Source organism: Salvelinus namaycush, chromosome 38 (genome assembly GCF_016432855.1).
Source record: "Salvelinus namaycush isolate Seneca chromosome 38, SaNama_1.0, whole genome shotgun sequence".
Lineage (NCBI taxonomy): Eukaryota > Metazoa > Chordata > Actinopteri > Salmoniformes > Salmonidae > Salvelinus > Salvelinus namaycush.
In genome coordinates this window covers 4,646,441-4,671,650 of record NC_052344.1, presented here as the reverse complement: position 1 = coordinate 4,671,650, position 25,210 = coordinate 4,646,441, and the positions used below count along the sequence as shown (strand labels likewise).

Genomic DNA, 25,210 nt, shown 5'->3' with positions numbered 1-25,210 from the left:
TGTTTTCACTTTGTCTTTATGTGGTATTGTGTGTAGATTGATGAGGAAAAACATATTATCCATTTTAGAATAAGGCTGTAATGTAACAAAAAGTGAAAAAAAGTGAAGGTGTCTGAATACTTTCCAAATGCACTGTATGTGCTTTAGCCATGTGTTCACCCTGTTAATCTCATGCCAATGCTAGGTACGGCATGACAAGGAGTGACAAAACAGTTGGCTAAAGTGCCAACAGATCTGCTTCCATGCCAGGAAAGTGTTACACAATGGCTCATAGCAAATCTGAACACAAGTAATAAAAGTTAATTTACAACATTCATACTTATTTTTTTAAATGTTTTATTATTTCAGACATGATTCTGAATTAATGTATAACATACAAAGTGTGTTGTATGCTAATGCAGTGAAAAGAGGTCTTCTAGAAGATAGAAACGGTGAAGACGGTACAGTATAATCACATACACATCAACTCATTGACAGAATATAAAAACATACTAGTTGAGAAATAAAGATAAATACATGTAAATACTATGTCTTCACATTATCTATAGTGTTGTTCCTGTGCGTATCCAGAGAACGACCGTGTTAGTTTATCATACGAATGTTAAGAGGTCTGCGGCTTAGTTTCATACAGCGTGCGACGGAACACTATCTGCTGCGGAGGTGTCCTTCCAACTCCTTTAAACATAATAACAATCGACCATTAGAGCAAGCCTAAGATGTGACATCACATTATCTTTGATGGTGTGAAGAGAAGGAACATTACCATTTAGAATAGCAACACACTAATGAGTCCCCGTGTTAAGTATCACTAAAACAAGATCAAAGCAAATCTTTTCTTCGAGACCAAGGAAAATGATTCACCACAAACTCAACTTGATACACAGAATTAAGAGGGGGGAAAAAATCTGCTGGAAAAAAAAATGTTGTGCATTAAGTTTAGGATTCTCTTCTCCTCCGAATCTGACAGTCCAGAATATTTCCTTTATTGTGTTGCGAGTCATTCACTTGTAATCCAAAAGCCGCTTATGGCAAACAGGGTCAGCCATGTTATAATTCCTTATCACTTTCTGTTACTAAAGAGTGCAGTTGAACAAGTAATACTGGAGGCAGTATCCCAAATACATGCTAAATAACATCACAACTAACAGTCGTACCGTACAGTATGTCATCAAAGTGAGTGTAAGACTGAGCAAATAATTGATCGTCAACAATATAAAAACATTGTTTCCTACAATAAGAAAATGTTGTGCAATTCACCAGTCGGACAAATGTTTTATCCCTTGTATATTCCAGGAAGCCAGTATTTCCAATGTATATCCAGTATATTCACGGCTTGAAAGACTGACAGGTGAAAACCATGGTGAGAGTCTTCAGGATAGACTAAAACCATTAGTTCCAACAATATGGCTTTAACATTACGTGAGGGCACACGCTACAGCATAACTCAAATGTTCATTAAATCATTAGTTATATCAGGCCAACAATCAGGAACAATCTGACAAGAATAATACTACTCATATCTGAACTGCTGACGGTAGGCCTAAATCAAAATCTCCTCTGATCTAATAACAGCAATGGCAGCATACTCCAGAGCCTGACAACCCAGACGTCCTTTAACTCCATGTTAACCCTGTAGGTAACCCTGCCTGTGATCCATCACTCCTTCTCAAAGAGATTTGTTGACACAGGTAGATATTTTGCTATTATTAGACTACGTAGCATAAATGGTATCGTAACATCTGTCAAAAGAAACTGGGATGGGACAACAAGCGATAGAGATTTTAGTTCTAGGTGTCCGAGATTAGCATTGGTTATACGTAACGGAGCTTCATTTGTGCAGTTCTGTAAGTAACTCAAGCACACTTGAATCCGAAAGACAACTAAAATGTGTCTAAGTGATTAAATACATTGTTAACAGAAAAGGTATACACTAATCTACCGGATTTAGTGCTGATCTTCAAACTTCCTTTACGTGAAGCTTTTCAATACGTATCGTTCTGCAAACTACAGTAGATATGGACTAGAACTACGACTGTTCTGATCGGTTGACGCACATTGTTCATGAATGTGTGTCACGAAGGTGTATTAATATGAGTAGGAAAAACACATCCCAGAAACATCAACGTTATTACAGTGTCATACAGTACTGACTAAAACACACAAAAAGGCTGCTAAATATCAAGGTAAAATATGTATTCCTTTGATTTTGCATCAGGCATTGACAGTTTGGTAGTGAAAGAGAAGAACACTTTTAAAGGCAAAGATGTCAGTCGGATAGGATTCCTGAAATGATAGAGATGATCTTTCTATCCAATAAGGCATCTAAAGTAATACTTTTTAAAGAGCTGATTAACATAGTTGTCAACAGTAAACACACTTTGGTCAATTAAAATAACATGTTTATACTTGTGGTACAAAAGCATTTCTAAACTATTTTTGGCCCCTGCTTGGCCATGTTGGCAGAGAGGCCCAGTGTAGATTAATAGATCTCTCTGTGGGCTTATAGCGAAGGCACGCACATATGCTAACATTAACCCACACACACTTTCCCTCTCTCCCTCCCTCTGCTGGAGTGTAAAGTACAGGTAACAGTAGCACTACGGCCAACATTCCCAATCCCATCCCCATCATGGTCCTTCCTATGTGGGGAAGCAGATGCCGCAGCACTCCATGCAGATCTCCAGGCAGTCGGAGGACTCGCAGCAGGCGTCCATGATGCCACAGTCCATGTCGTCGCAGGGGCAGTTGCAGTCGTCTCCCATGTCCTCAGCGCAGCAGCAGCAGCAGCAGCCCTCCGAAGTGCAGGTGCCACAGCTAGCCTGGGCCACCACCATGTTGCACAGGGTCAGGAACTCACAGAACAGACAGGCCAGGATGCAGTGGACACAGCAGTCTGGGTCCAACACACACCATGTCCATAGAGACGGGTGGAGGATGATGAAAAAGGATGAAGGATAGATGAAAAAAAAACACAGAAAACCACACGAAGCATGATCAAATACAAAGCAAACAAACAGAAAACAAGAACTAAAGCCTATTAAAAGCCAGTGGGAAAAATCTGATTCAACTCCTGCCTGGAACAGAGCAAATTAATCCCTGGTCCTTTGTAATCAGAAGCCTTGAGCAGGGCTCAGGCAGTTATACAGTCACAAATCAGACTGGCCAATTACTCAGACACGTACAGTATGATAATGTCCTAACAGTAAATAGGGCAAGATAACAGACTAGCACTATTAACTGTCAAAATAATTTGCAAAACAGACAGAACCACAGAATGAAATGGAACAACAGTAGTATAGTCAATACTAGAATATTGTCTCTATGGATGAAACTGTGTCCATGACTGTTTGTGTGTATTGTGTGGGCGTGAACCTGTGTGTGTGTGTGTGTGTGTGTGTGTGTGTGTGTGCATTCGGGTGCATGAGAGTGTAAACTGAGTAGAAGGTGCAGACTAAGCAGGGAGGAGGGAGAGCCAAATGGAATCAGGGAAAATTCCAAAAGGGACTGAATTCCACTTTTGAGTTTTGATTAGCAGCTTTCTTAATAATTGGGGCATTATCATGCAAATGCACAGACTTGATTACGTAAAGCTGATTAGCAAAGTCCGAATTCATCTCCCTGGCAAATTGTTGTGCCAATGCTGCCGTTTTCCTCATCACTGATTAACATTCAACCTCTTCTTCGACCTTTTACGTGGCTGGGGAGCACGACGCCAAATCACTGTTGTCTTCCAATGAACGGATGGAGAACCCTCCTCTCTGCTTCACCAATGAGACAGCTGTCGTTTTATTTTATGGAATTTATTATTCCGTTTTTTGTTCAGAACGTAAGTAATGTCATGCACTAACGGCCGTTACATGAAAATCAGGTGGTACACAGTGAAAACAAAAGACGGACAACAGATTTAGACAAAACAATAAGTAAAGAACATGTAGAATTAAAATAAATCAAAGCACATGCAAGCATTTTAAACAAATGTTAGTTGAAATGAATAAACATCTTTGTACTAAGTCCTGTGTACTACGTCACAGATCTCCTCTTTGTTTTCTGTACCATGCAAGGAGCTGAGAAGGCTCTCCCTACCAGCCTCTTCGGCCAGAACATGCACCTCTACCCACACTGTAGTCAAATCCCAGAAGAGCTTTGGAGCTGCAAGACATGGATATGGATGCAGAAAAATGCCAGTACAAACAGACAGCATTTTCAGAACTTTCATCTCAGCCTGTCAGAACGACAGGGCTCCTTTCTGACTGGGTATGAGGAAGAGAACGAAGGAGAAGGAAAAGAGGAGAGGATGGGACGGGACGGGCTGAGGAATGCTGAATGCTCATGTTTGAGCAATCAAAGTTGGGGTTTTTCCCTGTTCCCTCACACAGGCAGGCCGCAAAGCTTGACCAGCGGCGCTGTATCGGATACAAACCAGATAGAAGGCCAACATGAAACAATTGTGTTCCCAAAGATGTTTGAACGCAGATAAATCATAGGCAAAACTACAACGGAGACGCTTTCGAAGAAACGCTTAATTTTTCAGCTTTTGAAACGATGACATTAAGTTATTGAAAAAAACATGAATTCATGATACTGTGCCTTTACATATTGTGCACCGTATTCTAGAACTGAAAGCGCTTGTGTACTACTAGAGAAAGTGGAATGAGCAGAACTTTGCCAATGTCAAATGTCAAATGATGATACCTCAAAGCCTCTCAAACCTTGAAAGACGCCTTGCAATAATTAAGCTAGTACCAGAACAGTACACTGTTCTGATACAAAATGATCTAAATACTGTCCATAGCATCAAGCAGTTGGGGCATCTTAGTTAGCGATTCACTTGGATGTATAATTCAACAGCAGCGATTAGTGAAAACCTTACAGAAGGGGGCTGGGTCATGTACACAAGAACGCCAGACATCTCTCCTACCACAAAGAAAAATACGGCGCAAATTGACACCAACTCAGTGAGAGATCAATCATGTTTAATGTCAGGCCGCGGCGAAGATGCCCAGATTCTGGAGGGCCAAAAACAGCGGCGAGCGCATCAGAGGAAATTGTTTGAGACATCTGGGGGAAAAAACTCCAAACGCTCACATCAAAAAGAGGAGCAGCATGACATAAAACAAGCTGGAATGGCTGCACACCATCGAGCCAAACAAAAACATTCAAATGAAGAGACTGTTGGGTGGAGGGCCAGGATACTGCCTAGCTGCCTGCCAAGCACAGGGAGGGAGAGCGGGAGGGTGAGAGAGAGCGATTGAGAGGAGAGGCCCACCCCATGCGGTAGCCTTTACAGTGCAAGTCCATAACGCATGAACGAGGGTCAAACTTGTGGCTACGGGGAATATACACACAAACCAAGGTGTGACGACAGAGCAAAGAAAGCAAAAGACAGCATTCCAAATCAGTCACCACAAAGGCCTTAAAAAGTATTGAATGGGACTTAAGGAGCTGAAATCATAATTGATTATACAACAAATAAAAAAACACAAAAAGGCCCCAACCGACCCCCAGCCTGACTAAAAGACGAGCGGTAAACGACTCTTCAGTCAGTAGCGTATACAGAACTTATCACAGCTTTATTTCAGTGCTAGAGATCATGTGCCAAGAATGCTCTGTTGTAGAATCCCCTGAGCTCGGTCCTCTTCCAGAGGAGCTGTTTAGTAGCTCATTTCACAGGCAAACAGATTATGGTAATCCATGTAAACATTAAAACACAACAGCTTGCTGTTTTCCGCCGGGAAATAAATACTTGAGTGTGAACATATTGACTTGGAAAACACAAGTCGAAAAATAAGCAACACAAAAGCTGTAATGAGACGGACTTATTGAACTGTTGCTGCTATTTCTCTTTGCCAATTAAGACGTGGAAGAAAACATGACACCGGTGGAATACATCATTGGTGAATATTTAACTTGTATCATACCTTATATTTATAGGGAACTCTATCACTTGTTAGTCTTAGCCCTACCATCAATCTGCTGCATATTTCAAATAGCTTAACCTTGGTGAAGACAATCTCAAATTCCCCAATCCATATAAAAACACACAGTGAGCTCCAAAAGTATGTTGTTTTGGCTCCGCGCTCCAGCACTTTGGATTTGAAGTGATACAATGACTATGAGGTTAAAGTGCAGACTGTTAGCTTTAATTTGAGGGTATCATTCAGGACTACCCATAATCATGGTAGCATCCACATTACTGAAGGTGTGTTTAGAAACATATTCTACTCTTATTCTACTCTTATACTTCTACTCTCCAAAACAAACAGCAAATGCATCCAACAAGGTTGTACGAGTCACAAGCTTGATGTAATCATTGTGAGCTATGAATATAGGACCAAATAATAAACGTGACTACTTTAACACACATAAGTGAATTTTGTCCCAATACTTTCGGTCCGCTAAAATGGGGGGGACTACGTACAAGAAGTGCTGTAATTTCTAAACGGTTCACCCGATATGGACGACAATACCCAAAAATTATAGCTGGTAGTCTGCACTTTAACCTCAGTCATTGTATCATTTCAAATCCAAAGTGCTGGAGTACAGAGCGAACATTTTAAAAAATGTGTCACTGTCCCAATACTTTTGGAACTCACTGTATCACACATTTCACACTTCCTATCATCCCATCTTATTTTTACTCCCTCTTCCTCTATAAGACAAAGTAAAAGACAAAGCGAGCGGAGTCAGAGACGAGGCGATGATAAGCAGGGAGCAGCAGGCAGGTTAGATAATGGATAGCAGATAGCTGTTACAAGATAAAAAGAGGATGTGTGTGTGTGTGACTCCCAGACAGACAGAGCCACTGTTAATGAGGAGCCACAGTGGGGCTGGAGACTGGAGGACAGACATGGGCCCATGCAGAGGGAGGGAGGTATGAAAGGAGGGATGACACTTCGCAGGCAACCTGGGCGGCTCAGCCTCATTAGCGGGTCACACCTTACTGACCATTAGTCATTCAGAACGCCAATCACCTTCATTACACTCACCTCCGCACAACACCAGAGAAAATGATGGTTCCCCCTGAATTGTAAAATCCATCCTTTCGGTTGTTGTTGAGGAAAATAAAGCCATAGGAAGCAGGTCTTGACCAAATGAAAGTGTACTTTCATCATTAAAATAAGACAACTGACAGAATCTGTCCATTTTTGACTGTCTATTCTGTCCCCTCCACAAATAGCATTTTAATGGTGGAAGACCTGCACTAAAAGGTGTTGTTGAAGTGCTAGAGGAATGTCAAGCCAAGCAGATGAGGGATGTGTGTGTTCATTGTGTGATTATTAGTGTGTGAGTGACTCTAATGACCTTAAGTTGGAGCACACCTACTGGTGAGAGTGTGTGTTCTATATAAGACAGAGTATGTGTGTGTACAGTCGGCGCCCAGTACTTATAACTCACCCTCTGGTAACGTCCCAGGCTTGTGAGATCCGGTGGAGCTTCCCTTACTCCGTCTGCTGCTGTCGCTGTTGACCGACAGGCTGGAACGAAGCTGGCTCTGCATCTTCTGGGAGACGCCGGAACGAAGCTGGCTCTTCTGGGAGACGCCGGGCGATGGGTGCTGCTTCCTGTGCTGCTCCGCCCCACAGGAACATTGCCGGCGGATTCCATTGCCGTTACTCAGGCCGGTGGAGGATTGGTGGTCATTTTGACTCCTGGCAGAAGCAGTATCTTCTCCTCCCTCGTCGAGCTCTCCCTGCGCAGAGGCGGTAGGCTGGGGCAGCGGCTGAGGTTGAGCTGGATGGGGAAAGTTTTTTTTATTTTAAAATGTCACACTCCTCTCTTTTCAGTTAGAGAGCACTTACTGTGCTTTCAGCATGTTTGACTGAGAACATGGCATTTATTCTCTACTCAGGTTTTATAGAGAAGGATGTTTAGAAGGTTCAAGGTACTGCGTGTCTTTATGTGCTCATGACAAGTACCAAATAAGTCACTTAAGGTTACTTTTTTGTAACCCTCAAGACTTCTCGTTTTGATCTTTTCATACCATCAGAACAGATAGGGGAATCCCGAGGCTAAACCTTCAACAACTGTCCTTTTCTTGCACTGCCATCGTGGAGCCTTAACAAATAAAAGAGCACAGGAGAAGATGCAACCTTCCCCACAGCCAAATGATCACAAAGTACAGTATCCCTGTAGGTGAACAGTGAGTGAACAAGCGTTCTCTTGGAGAAGCACCCAGGTGAGTGTTAAGAGAAAGACTGATCATGCATTCCTGCCTCTGCTACAGTAGAGTAGTGATTTCCCTTCCCCTTTATGAAAGCTCTGGCTCTTCACACTCTTACAGTCGCTCCACGTGTGACAGGTAGCAGCCAGCCATGAAGAGTCAACCCCCGAACAAATGAACGTCGGGCATCTGATAAAATAAAGGGAGCGGTGACATTTCCAGTGGAAGAGACTCCTACACCTTCAGCTCTACAGGGAGCTAGCTCCTGCATTACCTTCCATCTGTATCACAAAGGAGAGACAAGTAGCAGCACGGTGACTTATTGATCTCCGTTGAATTATTCAGCTCTTTAGGGTTTCTCCCCATTTCTTTTTCACAAACTCTGCATTTTAGGGTGCGATTGCAGTACAACCGGATGGCAATACGACGCTCACAGGGGAACTTTGTTGGCGACAGCCACACGATGTAGTGTTGATTTGCAGAGTGCTACTACTGTACCTGAACTTCTCCAAGTCAAAGTGGATGCACCAAACAGCGAACTGCATACGCCTGTTCTGTCCTTCCTGTCTGCTCACCAACTAGTACAAATTGTTAACAAGAGAAGGGAAAAATCGAGATCTAGCCAACCTTTTTTTTTTTTTACAACACTCTCAGCACCCAGGGAGACCTCTCTGATGAGAATGTAGATGTAAAACAATGCAATTAAAAACAGACACTGCTTTGTCTCCTCGTACAGTGGTCCGCATGCTGCCTCTATAAACAAATAGACTTTTGGGATCAGGTTTCAATGCAATTTGAATTAGACAACTAGTTGGCACAAAGGAGAATTCATTAGGCTCTGATTTAAACCCAGGTTGATAGATTTGACAGCTTTTTACGTGATATTGTTAGTAAACTACGGTGGCTAAAAAGGAGATTCAACAATTGCTTGCTGTTTTCTTTCACTATATCCACATGTAACTTGTGTGATATCAATTTTGTTCTTCTATAGTGAACATCAACAATCTATTCTGTAATAAGGCACATTTTGCAACAGTGGAATTCAGAATCGGCAACAAACACACCATTATATGAACTAGTACAAAAGTTATATTAAGCTTGTCTCACGAGTGGCGCAGTGGTCTAAGGCACTGCGTCGCGTCACTACAGCCTCGGGTTCGATCCCAGGCTGTGTCACAGCAGGCCGTGACCGGGAGACCCATGAGGCGGCGCACAATTGGCCCATCGTTGTCCGGCTTACGGGAGTGTTCGGCCGGCCGGGATTTCCTTGTCTCATCGTGCTCTGGCAACTCCTTGTGGCGGGCCGGGCGCCTGCAAGCTGACTTCGGTTGTCAGTTGGACGGCGTTTCCGCTGACACATGGGTGCGGCTGGCTTCCGGGTTCAGCGAGCAGTGTGTCAAGAAGCAGTGCGGCGCATGGCTCTCGACCTTTGCCTCTCCGGAGTCCGTAGGGGAGTTGCAGCAATGAGACAAGACTAACTACCAATTGGATAACACGAAATTGGGGAGAAAAAGGTGTAAATGTAAAAAGTGATATATAATAAGCTCAATACCCTTTACTGACATAGCCTACTGGGTGGGTACAAACACAGTATGTAGGCAGGACTATGTGACACCACACTCTGGCCTAAAAGACGACATTTGCCTATGAAATAAATTACCCATAGCAGCTTGTGTAATAAAGCAGTCTCTTTTCTCATACAGAGGTCATGGAGGCATCCACAAACGACCAACGCACAGTCTGTCTATTCTCTGCCTCAGCCAGCATAATTACCTTTCCCTTTGGAGAAAGTCAAGCTTTCAATTTACGAAGTATAAATAGTTATTAGGAAACCACCAGATAAAAAAGCTGCGGTTTGGGTTTCCGACACTAGAAAGCCTAGAAAGTGGTTCAAGTGCGAGCCTAGGAAGACACGTTTCCAGGGACAGGTTCCCAGTGTCTCTGGCAGACATTTTTATTTTTATCCAGAAAAGGCAATGGGAGACGAAGATGGCATGATGAACCATGTAACCACACTGAACCAAGCCAGCTAGTAGGACATAGAATATACTGTATAACTTCTGGTAATAAGAGAGAAATAGAACTAGCAGCAATAGACAATAACAGTAAAACATCAACTTGGATAACAACTGTATACTCTATAGATCAGGTATACAATATAAATGCCTATGTAATATAAATGCACTACAAAGTCAATATTCCTATCCAGACAAGGAAACATATCCCCCATGAAAGAAATAAAAAAATTAACTCCTCCCAGAAGTTTAAATAATCATAAGCGATTAAAATTGAACAGTTGAGTGGTTTACCACAAAAACTTGTTCGGATCTGGTGGACGTACACAACCTGACAGATCGCATTAAAAAAACATGTTTAGGAGAGGAGGAAAAAACACACTTCCAATTGGACTTCTAACCACCCTATTTCTAACACAACAACTGTTGAGAGTGTACATCTGTAGCTGAATAATACATGGAGTATTCCTCTACACAGGCTGTCAAACATATCAGAGGGAACTGGGGGGTGAGTGGTTCTTGACTGTCTAAGCAGCATCCCAATTTGGTTCCTTATATCTGACAGGCTCAAATATCTCGGGAGCATTTTTTAAAAAGGCCAGTGTTTGATGGATTCATGAAGAACACACAAATATAATTGCCATTTGTCACCAAGTCTTCAGCAAGTAGTACCCCACGCCATGGGGACAGCAGCGCAGGGGCGCCTAGAGCGCGCTACGGTCTGTGTGCGGGATCGCTCTGTATGTAAAACTGTGTATAAACACAAACGTTTTTTATGTGTGCCAGAAAATAGGTCCTATAGGAAGAATTCAAAATTGCACCCAAAAGACACGAGTATATTACACTGACCAACCAGGAATATGAACATCAACTCAAATGTGCTGTATAAACAATAATATAACTAAGAGGTCAAAACAGGGCAGCTTGGAAATTCTCATTTGCACACTACTATTATTATAAGTCATAGGTAAGGCAGGAGCTCGATTGAAAAACTAGATCACTGTGCTTCTATGGCTCAATCCTTTTTAATATTAACGGGATAGAGAGTTGTGTTTGCAGAGACCTATTAGGATGCCTATCATAAGGAACATACAGTTAGTTATTCAAATGTCACATGTCAGCAGGCTAAACAGATCCATCCAGCCCCATCTCCTAATAGCTAGCCAGATACAGCATGCTTGTCAAATGCACTGTGGAATACTCACAGGAAGAAAAAAAAAACTGACAAATATGACAAACAAGATGTAAACTAATCCAACAGGAGCATCTCTTTCAAAAACACTGAACGACACTTAAAATGGTAATTCTTCAAGTAACTTGTTTGTTTATCTTTGTACTCATTACATATGTACATATTATAAACATGTTTCCTGTACATGTTCCGACCTTATACCTGGTTGATCGAAATGCTAATTTGTGAATGTGCCCATGACCTAGCAGCGGTCTCATCATCCCCTAAACAGCCTGGGGTGGCGTTTCCCCTCCTAACAAACACCCCTGTAATGTCTGGCTGGCTGGGTTGCTCAATCCAAAGGGATATATTTTCTCATTAGAAATTATACGTCTCCCATTCCCATAGTTATACACGCAAAACCAGGGGAATTATATGTAGAGAAGGGGGGAAAAATAGTAAAAAAAATGTTATTACAAAGGCTCTGATTTAAAATTTTCCTTCGGCATATCAAAGCTCATTTACAGTTTGACCTTCCAACTCTGTGACAAGGACTTTCTTTATTGTGTCAGAGGACAGGTTGTTGGAAGCGACATGCAATGTCAGAATCATCATGGAGTTGTCCTTTCAACTACTCCAACTCAACACAACCCCAGGCTGTGATCATTGTACATGTGAGTACCAGGCGTAAAAATGGCATTTTAATTGCATTCAAATTGATTAAATAGAAAATCTAGCGTGAAAATGTTGATGAGTGTTAGGGTGCTGTAGCTTAGAATAGCCTGGATAAGCTAGTCCAACAAGCCTAGTCTAACTAATTAATGGAGACAGACTAGCATTCCCCTAAAAAATGGTATAGCAGGAAGACATTCAACACATGCAGCGTAACAGGAAAATGTATCTTGCTTCAACAGAATAAAACATGTGACAATCTCAGGATGACTCTGTGGTGGTTGTCGTGGTAATGTCAGATCACTCCTATACTAAAAAAAGTAACCGTCCAACTGATCACACACAGCTCTATTCAGCTTAGCCTAGTGACGACGGGCCATCTGTGCCCGTTGAGGGAACTAAATTACCTTCTCTGATAGGATACTCTATCAGCAGGATGTGACATGTTATGCGACAGAAGTGTTTTAACTCCATTAGCCCTCCTACCCTCTATTCTGATGGTATTTTATAATATAGCATCTAATTCCTGGAGAAACATCCATATCTACAGTAATGTCTTATTTTCTTGCTGTTTTGAATGAGGAAAGTTACTACTACTCAGCTGGTTTTCACCGTGGCACACTTAATTCTCTGTGACAAATGATCATTCAAATTTGGGCCTTCAAATGTAACCTGCTGTAGTGATCTGACACTTGAGTGTTTTAATATTCTCTCTTTCCCTTGTTTGCAGTCTCTTCCCTTCCCTATTTTAGACTGCCTCTCTCTCACCCTCCTGATAACAATGACAAGGAAAGCAGGGCGTCTGGGATTTACTCATTTCAAATTTGGTAATTTCGCCGCTGATTGAGGGGGGAAAAAATAACCCCTTCGGACCTTGTTCTGCTTAATTACATTTTACAGCGGAGAAGGCAACTTGAAAGACAAGCGCTTGATTCGACGACCTGAACCTTTCAGGCGCCCTTGGGGGAGGCGGAGGCTATCATCAATTATCCTTCGATTTCAAAACGGAACATTTGGCGAGATGAATATGTCTGACTGCTATCTAAATCATTAAAAACACCCAATGAGATGCCGTTTTCTCTTAAATGAATCGCATTGAGAGGAAAATCATTCACATTGTGCAAACGCCAAAAGCTCACAGGCGTAGAAGTTCTTCTCTTTCCCCCTCTTGTGTTGTGTGGAATTTGGTGTGCTGCTAATTGGAGTGGTGCTAATGTAGCATAACAGAACAGATCAAGGACATCCACCACAGCCTTAAAATCTGAGCACTGTTGAATTAGACTTTTCTCCCTCCTTTTCACCTAAGATTTTTTTTAAAGACCTGTGCTGTGATTCTGTCTTAAGTTTTATAAAATCCAAATTCTTCCCCAATCTGTTTCCATCTGAGAGCAACGTAGTAATCAAATGTAAACATGTCTTCACAAGTTTGAGAAAATTCACATATAGCACAGATTTATGCTTTACACAGGCATCTACCACATTTTCTATAAAGATCAATTATGACGTGACTCAGAGCAGGCCTAGGGGAGCTGCCAGACTCCATACTCGCAGAGTGCTCCACCCTCTCTCTGACGACTCAAAACCAAAATTAAGCAACAGCGAAGTGGAGTGAAGAGGGGGGGGGGGGGGGTGCAGGGATGAGGAGATTATTTTCAGTTACATTGATGACTCACAGATTCCACAAATGTCTAAATCTCTATGCTGAAGTTAGCTACAAATTCCACAGGAAACAGACTTGTTTGAAACTCAAACGGGGCACAATGCATCTGGAGGGAGGGCATTACTGTACTAACAGCACCTGAGAGGAGAACAGATGCATTCCAAATCAACAACAAAAAACGACAAAAGAAACTAGGCAAAACGGAGCTGTCCATAACAGCCAGCTAGTATAGGGTCTGTATGGGGCAGTCAGTCTATAAAAAATATCTATAGACATGGTTCCTTTATTTGCTCAGTATCAATCTGAGCATTAACCACAGCTAATGGGACAGCTGTGGGTCAACGGTCTTTGTCTTCAGAGGTGCCAATCAGGGCCTTAAGCTGTGTGATCAGACTAGGGGACAGAGGTGCTAGTCTGCCTCTGAGTACGTTTTTAACGGAGACGGCCGTATTGATTTCAGCTCGAGCCGGGGAGCGCCGTCTGCACTGTGTCTGAATGGAGCCAGCCCAGCCGGGTCCTCAGTCACAGTCCAGTGATCAGAGCCATGGCAGAATGACCTACCAGAGGTGGTGAACCTGCAAACATCGTGGGGGCACCATCACTAGAGATCTCTGTAATAGAAAAGGGTTTTAACCTTAATGTTGGAGCCAAAACCCTGTTAGAAGCCAAGTAATCCCTCCTGCACTGCTCTCATTTGAAGTGGGACCCTGTGTGTGTGTGTGAGAGAGAGAGAGCTTTCCTTCTCTCTTCTCCAAGGCACTCCCTCTGTGCTGTGGAGTTGGTTTGGGAACCAACAGAGTGGAGCTGCACTAGGGCATTGCTGTTCAGGGAATGCAGCAGAGCCTTTGCAGTAGAGTTGATATAGCGGAGCTCTGTGCACACCTGCTCTGCCTGCTCCAAGAAGACAGGTAAACTAGGGAATGCGATCTAGGCCTGTGTGTTTTACTATTATTACAAAAAATGACAATTTGAATGTGTTTGAGTATTTAAATCCTCCCTCCAACATCGCAAAATAATATTTCGTTCTCCATACCCAATAACCTTGTTTATTTGCATTATGGCGGTGATAAGATATCCACACATTTGAAATACTTGTGTATAAGATTTCAGTACATAGATGGGTGTGCATACAGTGCCTTCAGATAGTATTCAGACCTCTTGACTTTTTCCACATTACAGCCTTATTCTAAAATGGATTAAATAAAAATCCTCAGCAATCTACACACAATACCCCATAATGACAGTGAAAACAAGTTTGTAGGACTTTTTGCAAATGTATTACAAATAAAAAACTGAAATACCTTATTTACATAAGTATTCAGACCCTTTGCTATGAGACTCGAAATTGAGCTCAGGTGCATCCTGTTTCCATTTAAGTGTCTACAACTTGTTTGGAGTCCACCTGTGATTGGAAATGATTTGGTAAAGGACACACCTGTCTATATAAGGTCCCACAGTTGGCAATGCACGTCAGAGCTAAAACAAAGCCATGAGGTCGAAGGAATTGTCCGTAGAACTGCAAGACAGGATTGTGTCGAGGCACAGATCTGGGGAAGGGTACTAAAAAATATCTGCAGCATTGAAGGTCCCCAAGAACACAGTGGCCTCCATCATTCTTAAATGGAAGAAGTTTGGAATCTCCAAGACTCTTCCTAGAGCTGACAGCCTGGCCAAACTGAGAAATCGGGGGAGAAGAGCCTTGGTCATGGAGGTGACTAAGAACCCGATGGTCACTCTGACAGACCTCCACAGTTCCTCTGTGGCGATTGGAGAACCTTCTAGAAGAACAACCATATCTGCAGCACTCCACCAAATCAGGCCTTTATGGTAGAGTGGCCAAATGGAAGCCACTCCTCAGTAATACACATGACAGCAGCTTGGAGTTTGCCAAAAGGCACCTAAATACTCTCAGACCATGAGAAACAAGATTCTCTGGTCTGATGAAACCAAGATTTAACTCTTCGCCCTGAATGCCAAGCGTCACATCTGGAGGAAACCTGGCACCATCCCTCTGGGGAAGCATGGTGGTGGCAGCATCATGCTGGGTGGATGTTTTGTCAGCGGTGAAGACTGGGAGATTAGTCAGGATCGAAGCAAAGATGAACGGAGCAAAGTACAGAGAGATCCTTGATCAAAACCTGCTCCAGAGCACTCAGGACCTCAAGATGTTCACCTTTCAACAGGACAACAACCCTAACCACACAGCCAAGACAACACAGGAGTTTCTGAATGTCCTTGAGTGGCCCAGTCAGAGCCCGGACTTGAACCTGATCGAAGATCTCTGGAGAGAACAGAAAATAGCTGTGCAGCAACGCTCCCCATCCAACCTGACAGAGCTTGAGAGGATCTGCAGAGAAGAATGGGAGAAACTCCCCAAATACAGGTGTGCCAAGCATGTCGCATCATACTCAAGAACACTACGCTGTAATCACTGCCAAAGTGCTTCAACAAAGTACTGAGTAAAGGGCCTGAATACTTATGCAAATGTGATATGTTTTTTACATTTTTAATAAATTAGCAACAATTTCTAAAAGCTTGTTTTTGCTTTGTCATTATGGGGTATTGTGTGTAGATTGATGAGGGGGAAAAACAATTTAATACATTTTAGAACAAGGCTATAACCTAACAAAATCATTTCACTTAAGTATTTTCAAATCTCCTTTTTTTGTTTAAAACATCCACAATGAAAATGCTTCAACACTTCTGGAAATGCTCATTTGAATGCTTGAAATGTCCCATATGAAATCCATCTACAGCAAGACAATGAGGAAATAATTATAATGGCCATTTTAAATCAACCCCTGTGCTACCATTTCACCCTATTTATACTGTTTTTGATTCCATGACCCACTGGTAAGTAATCACTTGAAAATTACACCTCTGTTTTTAATGCGCTCTTGCTTTAGACACATTTTTTCAGTAGAGACAGGGGTCTACTGAATTACAAGATGTAGCTCTTGGATAACAACAACCATGCTGTTCTTTTTGGCAGAAAGAATAGCACAAAAACAATGAGACACATTTTTTGAATATTGATGATATAGGAACGTTTCTGGAGTTCACAGGATCTTACCCTGTTTACTAGGGTGCTACATTTTGTATGTGGGTCTAACTCATCTTTACACAACGCTATTCAAAACAATGACGATTGCTGGATATCTCACTATTCTGCATTCATTTCATAGATGCTATATTGAGGCATCAATAAGCAAGCTCTTCTGCAACAATTCATCGACATACATCTACCATTGAAGGTGTCAAATATGAACTACCTAAAAGGTAATATCTGCACCCGGGTAATAACCTTGAAGCTTCCAGAGTAAAAGCACAATCAGGGATTCACACAAAGGCCACACTAATGTCTTTCTTTTCAAGGCGACAGCCATGTTATTTGACCTCACGACTTCCCTTCAGAATTTCCCTCAAGATAAAAAAATAAATAATAATAATCAGTTCAGCAGCCAGGGTTCTTCTTTATCCACTGCGAGAGCACTTCAACTATTTGACAATCACAGTGAATAATGTGGCGATTAAACACCTAAAACTGGCGTTAGATCATGGCAATTTATTTAAGGCCCGGGCCTGCAGAGCCAAAGCCCAGTCTGGAGGAGATATCACCTGAGTGTATTCCCTTAGGGCCCGAGCCACACAAGACCCTACTAGCTGGCACATACTGGGGCCTTACAGGCAAAGTGCTCTAACAAAAAACAGTGACCTGAACATACATGCCCTTCACGCTTTGCATAATTAAGGTCAGAAATAACTTGAGCTAAATAACGCAAGTTTAACTGTTGAAGAGTAACTTTAAAAAAAATCTGAAACCAGTTGTTTTAGGCTAAGTTGTAGTGAAACAACTCAATTCTGGTGTTCATTTTAACAGTTTGCTGCAAAAGTGATATATTTGTCTTTTAGTAGTAAATCGAGCTCTATTTACCCCTAGCGGATCAACTCTACTCTAGCTTGAGAAGGTTCCTCTATGTCATCTCAAAGGAGGAGTTCGGTATGAAGTACACTCCCTTCTAGATGTGCTGGGTGGTACCACCTCAACGCTTACTATAAAAGCCGATGACAGCGTGCCTTATTTGGCAATGGTCTGCCAATGTGTGCCAATATGTTTAGCTAAATGCTTCCTTGACTACTGACGTTAAACGAAATTCAAAATGCAGTAAGGCACGTTTCCACATATGATCAAATTCAACATTTTTGCTTACCGTTTCACACAGCCACCTGTGCTTTTATGAAGAAAAAAAAAACATGTACACTACTGTTCAAAAGTTCGGGGTCACTTAGAAATGTCCTTGTTTTTGAAAGAAAAGCTAATTTTTTGTCCATTAAAATAACATCAAATTGATCAGAAATACAGTGTAGACATTGTTAATGTTGTAAATGACTATTGTAGCTGGAAACGGCTGATTTTTAATAGAATCTAACCCAAAAATGCTGATGCTCTAGATACTCAACTAGTCTAAAGAAGGCCAGTTTTATTGCTTCTTTAAATCAGAACATCAGTTTTCAACTGTCCTAACATAATTGCAAAAGGGTTTTCTAATGATCAATTAGCCTTTGAAAATTATAAACTTGGATTAGCTAACACAACGTGCCATTGGAACACAGGAGTGATGGTTGCTGATAATGGGCCTCTGTACACCTATGTATATATTCCATAATTGTATGTTATTATTATAATATATTTTTTAAATTAGCCGTTACCAGCTACAATATTCATTTACAACGTTAACAATGTCTACACTATTTCTGATCAATTTGATGTTATTTTAAAATGGACCAAAAAAATGGTCTTTCATTCAAAAACAAGGACATTTCTAAGTGACCCCAAACTTTTGAACAGTAGTGTGAGGATTATACGTTTATATTCATTGCTACATCCATCGTCAAAAGACAGATGACAATGGTGGTCATGCCAACTATTTTCCCAATCGCTATGACTGGCATAGTCTGCTAAAACAGTTGGCTCATAGTTCACTGGTTGTGAGTTCTAATCCCACAAGGGGCAGATATTTGTCCTGTGCCCATATACTTTTAATTCTGAAAAGTGAAACCATACCTGTAACAGGGGGGTCTCCCTGGTAGTAGTATTTTTTTCTTTACAGTGCCCAAAACCAATTAGAGTTCATTTGACCATTATATTTAACCTTTATTTAACTAGGCAAGTCAGTTAAGAGCAAATTCTTATTTACAATGACAGCCTACACCGGACGACGCTGTGCCAATTGTGCAACGCCCTATGGGACTCCCAATCACGGCCGGTTGTGATACAGCCTGGATTTGAACCAGGGTGTCTGTAATGACACTAGCACTGAGATGCAGTGCATTGGACCACTGGTGAGCCCCCCCAAAAAGAGCTACTGCAATGCAGGTTGGATTGAATTGATTCCCTGATTTTCATTTTGAAGGTGATGATTGCACTTTTCTTCCCAAAGCAAGAACGCAATAAATATCGAACTTACACCACAGGTGGCAATAGATAAAGAACTCAGCGCCTTACCACTGTGGGCCAACTGTCCAGAGCCTAATATACTTGCAATGAACAGAATTGTACTATCAGTGTGTGCCAGTGGGCTTCTGGTAAGTATGCTTTAGTGAGAAAGTGTTGGGATCAGGTACAACTAAGTTTACCCACCAGCAAAATGAATATTTATGAGCATCTCCCCACCCACAACTTCACCTGAACGCATAATTTTGGGGGGGGGAAGGGGTTAGGCAAAGGCTGATATTGGGGTTGAAGTTCCCCTTTAAGACAGAAATAGACAACATTTTCAAATAACAAGCGCCAGCTATTCTGTTTTGATTCAGGCTAATAAAAAACAACAGACCCAGACAGATCCCATGCAGCCTAGGGCACCCAACAAGCTGGAAATCGGACAGCGGGAGGAAAGAAAAAGGAATAAAGTGGCACTACGTGGTCAGTAAGATGATTTCCTGTTTCAGTAAGCGAGGGCTTCATTAGAGTCAAGCAGGCCCTCTATACACAGATTAGGTTTTTAATCATTGTTTGAAGTGACTAAAACATGTTCCTGTACCTTTCGCTCAAAAGGAGATTTGTCGTCTCCCTCACTTTCATATTCCCCAAACACACAGTCTGTGGGGGGTGAATACAATTGCTACATTAAAACTGGTGGCACAGACTTCTTTATTTTTTAGATGAAGGGATACACTACATAGCCTACACTTAGGGCTGGCACAATAACCATGTAACCGAAAGTCACGGATGAAGAACTACATGAAAATAAAATAACAGTCATAGCCCTTTAAAAAAAATATATATATATATATATATTAAATTAGCGTGTGGAACGAACAGCTGACTTAAGACAGGACGGACTACATTAGTGTGGCAATTTGACTCATGTACACTCACAATGGCTGCCTGGTATTGTGATGCAATAAGTGTAATGTAGAAAGTCCATTAAAATGATGCATTGGAATGTATTTTTGTCAGGAAGGAAGAGGAGAAAATTGACTTCAACGTTTTTTTAAAACCCTTTTCTTGCTATTCCGTTATTACGGTGACCGCGGTCATTTGGGTGGCCAATTACCATCAGAACACCTACTTACACCTGCTAGCTACAGTAGAGACCTTAGTTTGACAAGTTCTTGCTTAAAAATCCCTGTTCGAAGCTGCGCCGGTAAACAAACCAATTGGAAGTCATTAGCGTAAGACCGGAAAAGCCCCCTAGAAATGTTTAACAGCCTAGAAACAAAGAGCTGCTGCATCAGCATGTAAACAATCCTCGTACAGCTACATGGATGGAAGCAATCAGGTTGTTGTTGCTATTAGTGTTGCCTGACAACACACTCTCCTTATGGAGTGGCAAACACAAGAGGGTTTTAGAGGAGTTCGAGTTGCTGCTTTTTCTGCTGTACCATTCTGACCTGGAATGTGGCTAATCAAGTTGAGGTAATGAGATTGCTTTAGCCTGTTGGCAAAAGACAGTGTGATTTAAGTGTAAAATATTGCTTTGGCAAACTTGGCAGGTTAAATGACGAGCAGTAAGAGGCATTGTGAGTGGGTTAATAGTGACACCTCCAGACAAGAGATTGGTTGGTAGTGAATTGGCAGAACATTCTGGAAAGAACTGTGATAATAGAAACAACCTGTTCTGTTCTAACTCAGTGGGACTCGGAGTTGGAAATAGGTTGACATTCACTTTCCACTCAAAAACAAACGGTGAGAACTTTCCAATCAATTTATTTGTTTCCCCTATTATTTCTGCTGAACAAAAGGGCACAACGACACATGAGGAAGCGTTTACATTGCTTAACCCTTTACACTCGTGGGAATTGAAATGTTTTACAGAAGAAATATGAAAAGCATATGCATAACCATGGTAGCAGTTGAAAGGGAACAGTTTGGCGATAATGGGACAATTATTACACTAAAGAGGTGAGGACACAACAGTTCACCTGACAAGACTGAATCCAACCATTACACTGCTGATTTTATCTGCATTTCACATTTACTGTACATTTTGCCACATTTGTTGATAACAAAATCTGAAAATACTCTGGAGACATTCAGTACCATGATAAGACTATTCCTGGAAAATGTGAGGTAGGTGCATCATAAGACCAAAAAAATGACAGGAGTTTGGTTGAGTGTCTCCAAGTGGCCACACACCTCGCCAAAGTGTGCACAGCACTTTTATAACGCAAAGAACAGTCTTTAACTCTTGTCGCGTGCGGTGCTCAACCTCAGAACCCATACAGTGCTGTGAAGCCCAGAGCCAGAGCTCTGACGTCATGTATAGCATGTTAATGTACAGCCACAATGTTCCAATTTAGACGCTCATTATTTTCAACTTGTATACCGGTATGAGTGTAAAGGGTTAAGAAACAACCAAGTGTGTATCACCTTGACTGCAAAATAACCACAGACTCCTTTGTTGTTGCTATGGCCCCTTCTTTCGTTAGTAACTGGATATTTCAGGCCTGTAGCATATTTACATTTGAGTCACTTAGCACACAGTTTCCCAAACTCAGTCCTGGGGGGGACCCCCCCCCCCCCCGGGTGCACATTTTGGTTTTCCCCTAGCACTACACAGCTGATTCAAATAACCAACTCACCATCAAGCTGTGATAATTTGAATCAGATGTGTAGTGCTACGGCATAAACCAAAACGTGCACCTAGGGGGCCCCACCAGAGAGTTTGAGAAACCCTGATTTAGCAGACGCTCTTATCCAGAGCGACTTACAGTTTGTGCATTCATCTTAAGATAGCTAGGTGGGACAACCACATATCCCAGTACATTTCTCCTCAAAGTAGCTATCAGCAAAGTCAGCGCTAGTAAGGGAGATTTTTTTATCTCACAAATAAAAGGACAACTAAGCATGTTATTCTGCTTCACTCTAAACATGGCTACAGTGCAAACACACTAAAACACTATACGTGCCTTCTAAAATGATTTAAGTGCACTGAAAGCTGAAACAAGTGGGCCTAGACAGTGAAAGCCAAACCACAACAGGATTTCCTCACTCACACTACAGAAAGCTGAAGGGTTAGAAGAGCGACCATGCCAACTATTGGTCAGTATAGCAGAATGAGAGAACACGCATGCTACTTCATCCCATCTTGCCATTTCTCTCTGAAGCTGGGAGGGTAACTTTTCAGAGGGACCATCTGTCAACGGGCATACGCCACTCTGCCACGGGGCCTAGTGACAACAAGTGTTGATTGATGATGCCAGCTTATGACAAGTCCGAAGGTCCTGACAGAACATGTTCATGACAAAAACATTACTCAGGTATGATAGCTGGGCTTGCCTACTGCACAAGGCTATACGTGTTTAGAGTGTTTCTGTCGCTATGTCATTGTTTCTGTCAATGCGTACAATACAATTGTTAGGTATTGTGTTTTGTGTATCTCAGGAAAGTAACAGATGAGGATCTGGGCAAACACGTAACAGTAGGATTTCCCGAGGTGCCCCTCATTTTAACACTTACTTCGAACAGGGTCACAATAGGTCGTGTTTTCCCCCGTCACGTGACTTTGTCCTTCAGTGGACGTGCCTCTGGGACACGATGTTCCGGATGGGTTTGTAGTTGAAGGTGATCCGTTACTGCCACAAGCATCTAGGATCAAAGCACACAACATAAGAAAATGAACAACTGGTTAGCAGAAAAAGAAGGTGGGAGAGAGAGACAGAGACATTGTTTGCATGTACTCCCACTGAACAACTCAACTGGTCAAATTAAAGTTGCATTATGTACTTCTACTCAGAAACAGATGTAAACGGTGAGGAGAAGGTCAACTTCGGTGGACGTAATACTAATATCAGGGACAGAAGGACAAGCCAAGTCAGGGCTGCCTTATTTTTGCCAGAGAAAACATTGTCCGTTGTCGAAAGGCTACACAACAGAGTCGGGAGCAAGGCGGTTCAGGTAAAAGCCAATGCCAGATTTCTGGATCTCATTTTGTCTACTCTCGGGTGTGCACTACCTGCCAAGGTTGTTACAACCATAAAGACAGCCTTCATCTACATTGAAAAACGTACGTAGGCAAAAACCTGCTCCGATAACTATGCAAAAGGTCAGACCCATCTCTCTGAGTGACATTATTAGTACTATGTGATCCCTCATCAAATACTGTACATTAAATGATCAATGCAAAAATGCCATCTCCATTCCTGCTATGTTTAGCTAATTGGCTACAACGTCAAAAACATCTACAATGTCTTTATGACATAAAAAAAAGAGGACCAAGGCGCACTTCATGCAATTAAAATGCCTTTATTTGTATGGCATGTTCAATGGAAACAAAGTTAAAATTCTCACGCGTTTCAGCTGCATGACCTTTGTCAGGGAGTCTTTATGACATAGTTGAAAAAACAAATTCCGTTTGCTTCAGATAATTCCTGTTTTTTGGGGGTGTGGGGGGTTATGTTTTGGTTGTAACCATAGCCCTTTCATGTTGTTTGGTTCTGGAAAAGAAGGTGACGAATGGCTCAGCACAACATGGCAAATGTTATTTTCCTTAGCCGGATGATGTATTTGTTGCAGGCCTGTAATGCTGCCGCTCTGTTTAGTAAGCAATGGCAGATAGATGAACGAGCCACAGTGGCTCTAGATAAATATGGCCCAATCTTAGCCAGAGGCAGGGGCTGATAGATGGCAAGTCTTTAGTCTTGGTGTGACTCCCTCCCTCTCAGATCGATGCACACTTACAGTAGCAGTGTGTGATGCATCGCTGTATTTAGTGATTACAGTTAGAAATAAATTAGCCTATTCTCAGAACATCTACAGCCTCCTGAGAGAGGGGAAATCCAGTCTGAACTGAGAAAGGCTTTGAAGGTCCAGCGAAAATCCATTTGCCACCCGTCCCTGTGATTGCTTACTCTGTCCTACTTTGCTATTTTTGACAGTGCTGTAATGATGCTTGGTATAAATAGGATGGGTAACGGTTCACTGGCTGTTGAAAGAAGGAAAAGGAAAAAAACAGGGCCAAGCTTATTTTACATGTGAATCTCACGGCAACTAGAAAGTTAATTAAAAACTATAATTGGCTGTGGTTCCTGCTAATAGTCACCAAGGCTTTCCTTCAATCTTTATTGCGAAATAATGAAAACATTAACATGCCTAATGCTGGTGTATAGATACTGATGTCTGGCAAAACGACAGGAATATAATTTAGCGGGAATGGGTTCATGTTGGTTGTTATTATTGTTCTCGGTGAACTGATGGATTTTGACATGCAAGGAAAATAAGATCATGATTTCAATGATGACTACATTTCCATCTTGACCAAGTTATTATTGTTGGAATATTCCCTCAATGGTAAATTGACATCAGTGTTCATTGAACGTGAAAGAGACGTAGAGCACCAGTACAACACCTTCACCAAACATGTAAACAACAATTGGATAAGAGTCATGTTGTCATACCGTGAGAGTTTGGGAGAAGAGGACTTGTCTCCTGTTGAAGGTTCTTCCCTGGCCCAGCAGGGTCTTCCGGAGGTAAGACGGTCTCCGTGGACATGAGACAGTCCTCTTGGAGAGATACACGACAGATAAAGATGAGCCTCCTTTTCCTCCTTAGCCCTTAACCCTGGGACGTTGAATGTAGACTTGAGTAACAAACTACCACTCAAGTTAACGACAATGCTGGATCTCTCTCATAGAGAGCAGAGTATGAGTGACGTCAACCCACAATATGTCGTTAAAGTTAGTGGAATTTTCCCACTTTACTGCCTTACAGAAACGGGAAGGAAACCTGCAACTAAGTCGTTTACATTTATACATATATGGTTATTTATTATCGAATAAATCACATAGGCCTACACTGTAAACACATGCATAATAAGTTTGTTGATAAGTACCTTACAAACATGACAACTCCCTGCGCCCAAGTTTGATTTATTCCCATCCCTCCTCCATAGTGAAACGCCTTCTCTTTTGAAAATGCTGCACTAGTTGTAAATTCAAATATCTCCAAAGTTATCAATACGTTTCCAATGATCCGCTTTATTCCGATTATCGCGCGGGGAAAGTTGTAATATTACTCCTAATGTCCTCGA

At 41.9% G+C, this 25,210-nt stretch overlaps 1 protein-coding gene across 1 annotated transcript; it reads right to left on the bottom strand.

Moving 5' to 3' along the window:
• Positions 1-347: 347 nt before the first annotated feature.
• LOC120032145 (myoD family inhibitor domain-containing protein-like) lies at positions 348-25,210 on the bottom strand. The gene is made up of 5 exons (XM_038978108.1): positions 25,013-25,210; positions 24,579-24,741; positions 22,642-22,770; positions 7,396-7,731; positions 348-2,893 (listed from the first exon to the last, which is right to left on the bottom strand). Exons 2-5 carry the CDS (start codon positions 24,670-24,672, stop codon positions 2,640-2,642), a joined length of 813 nt encoding a protein of 270 aa, XP_038834036.1. The 5' UTR covers positions 24,673-24,741; positions 25,013-25,210; the 3' UTR covers positions 348-2,639.

Bases quoted from the DNA above. Each gene is read 5' to 3' on its own strand.
- LOC120032145 (XM_038978108.1), bottom strand. From the start codon at position 24,672: ATGTCCACGGAGACCGTCTTACCTCCGGAAGACCCTGCTGGGCCAGGG. The intron at 22,771-24,578 runs GTATGACAACAT...CTTTGATCCTAG, and splicing joins TCTTCTCCCAAACTCTCACG to ATGCTTGTGGCAGTAACGGA. The intron at 2,894-7,395 runs GTGAGTTATAAG...TGTTGGACCCAG, and splicing joins GCCTGGGACGTTACCAGAGG to ACTGCTGTGTCCACTGCATC.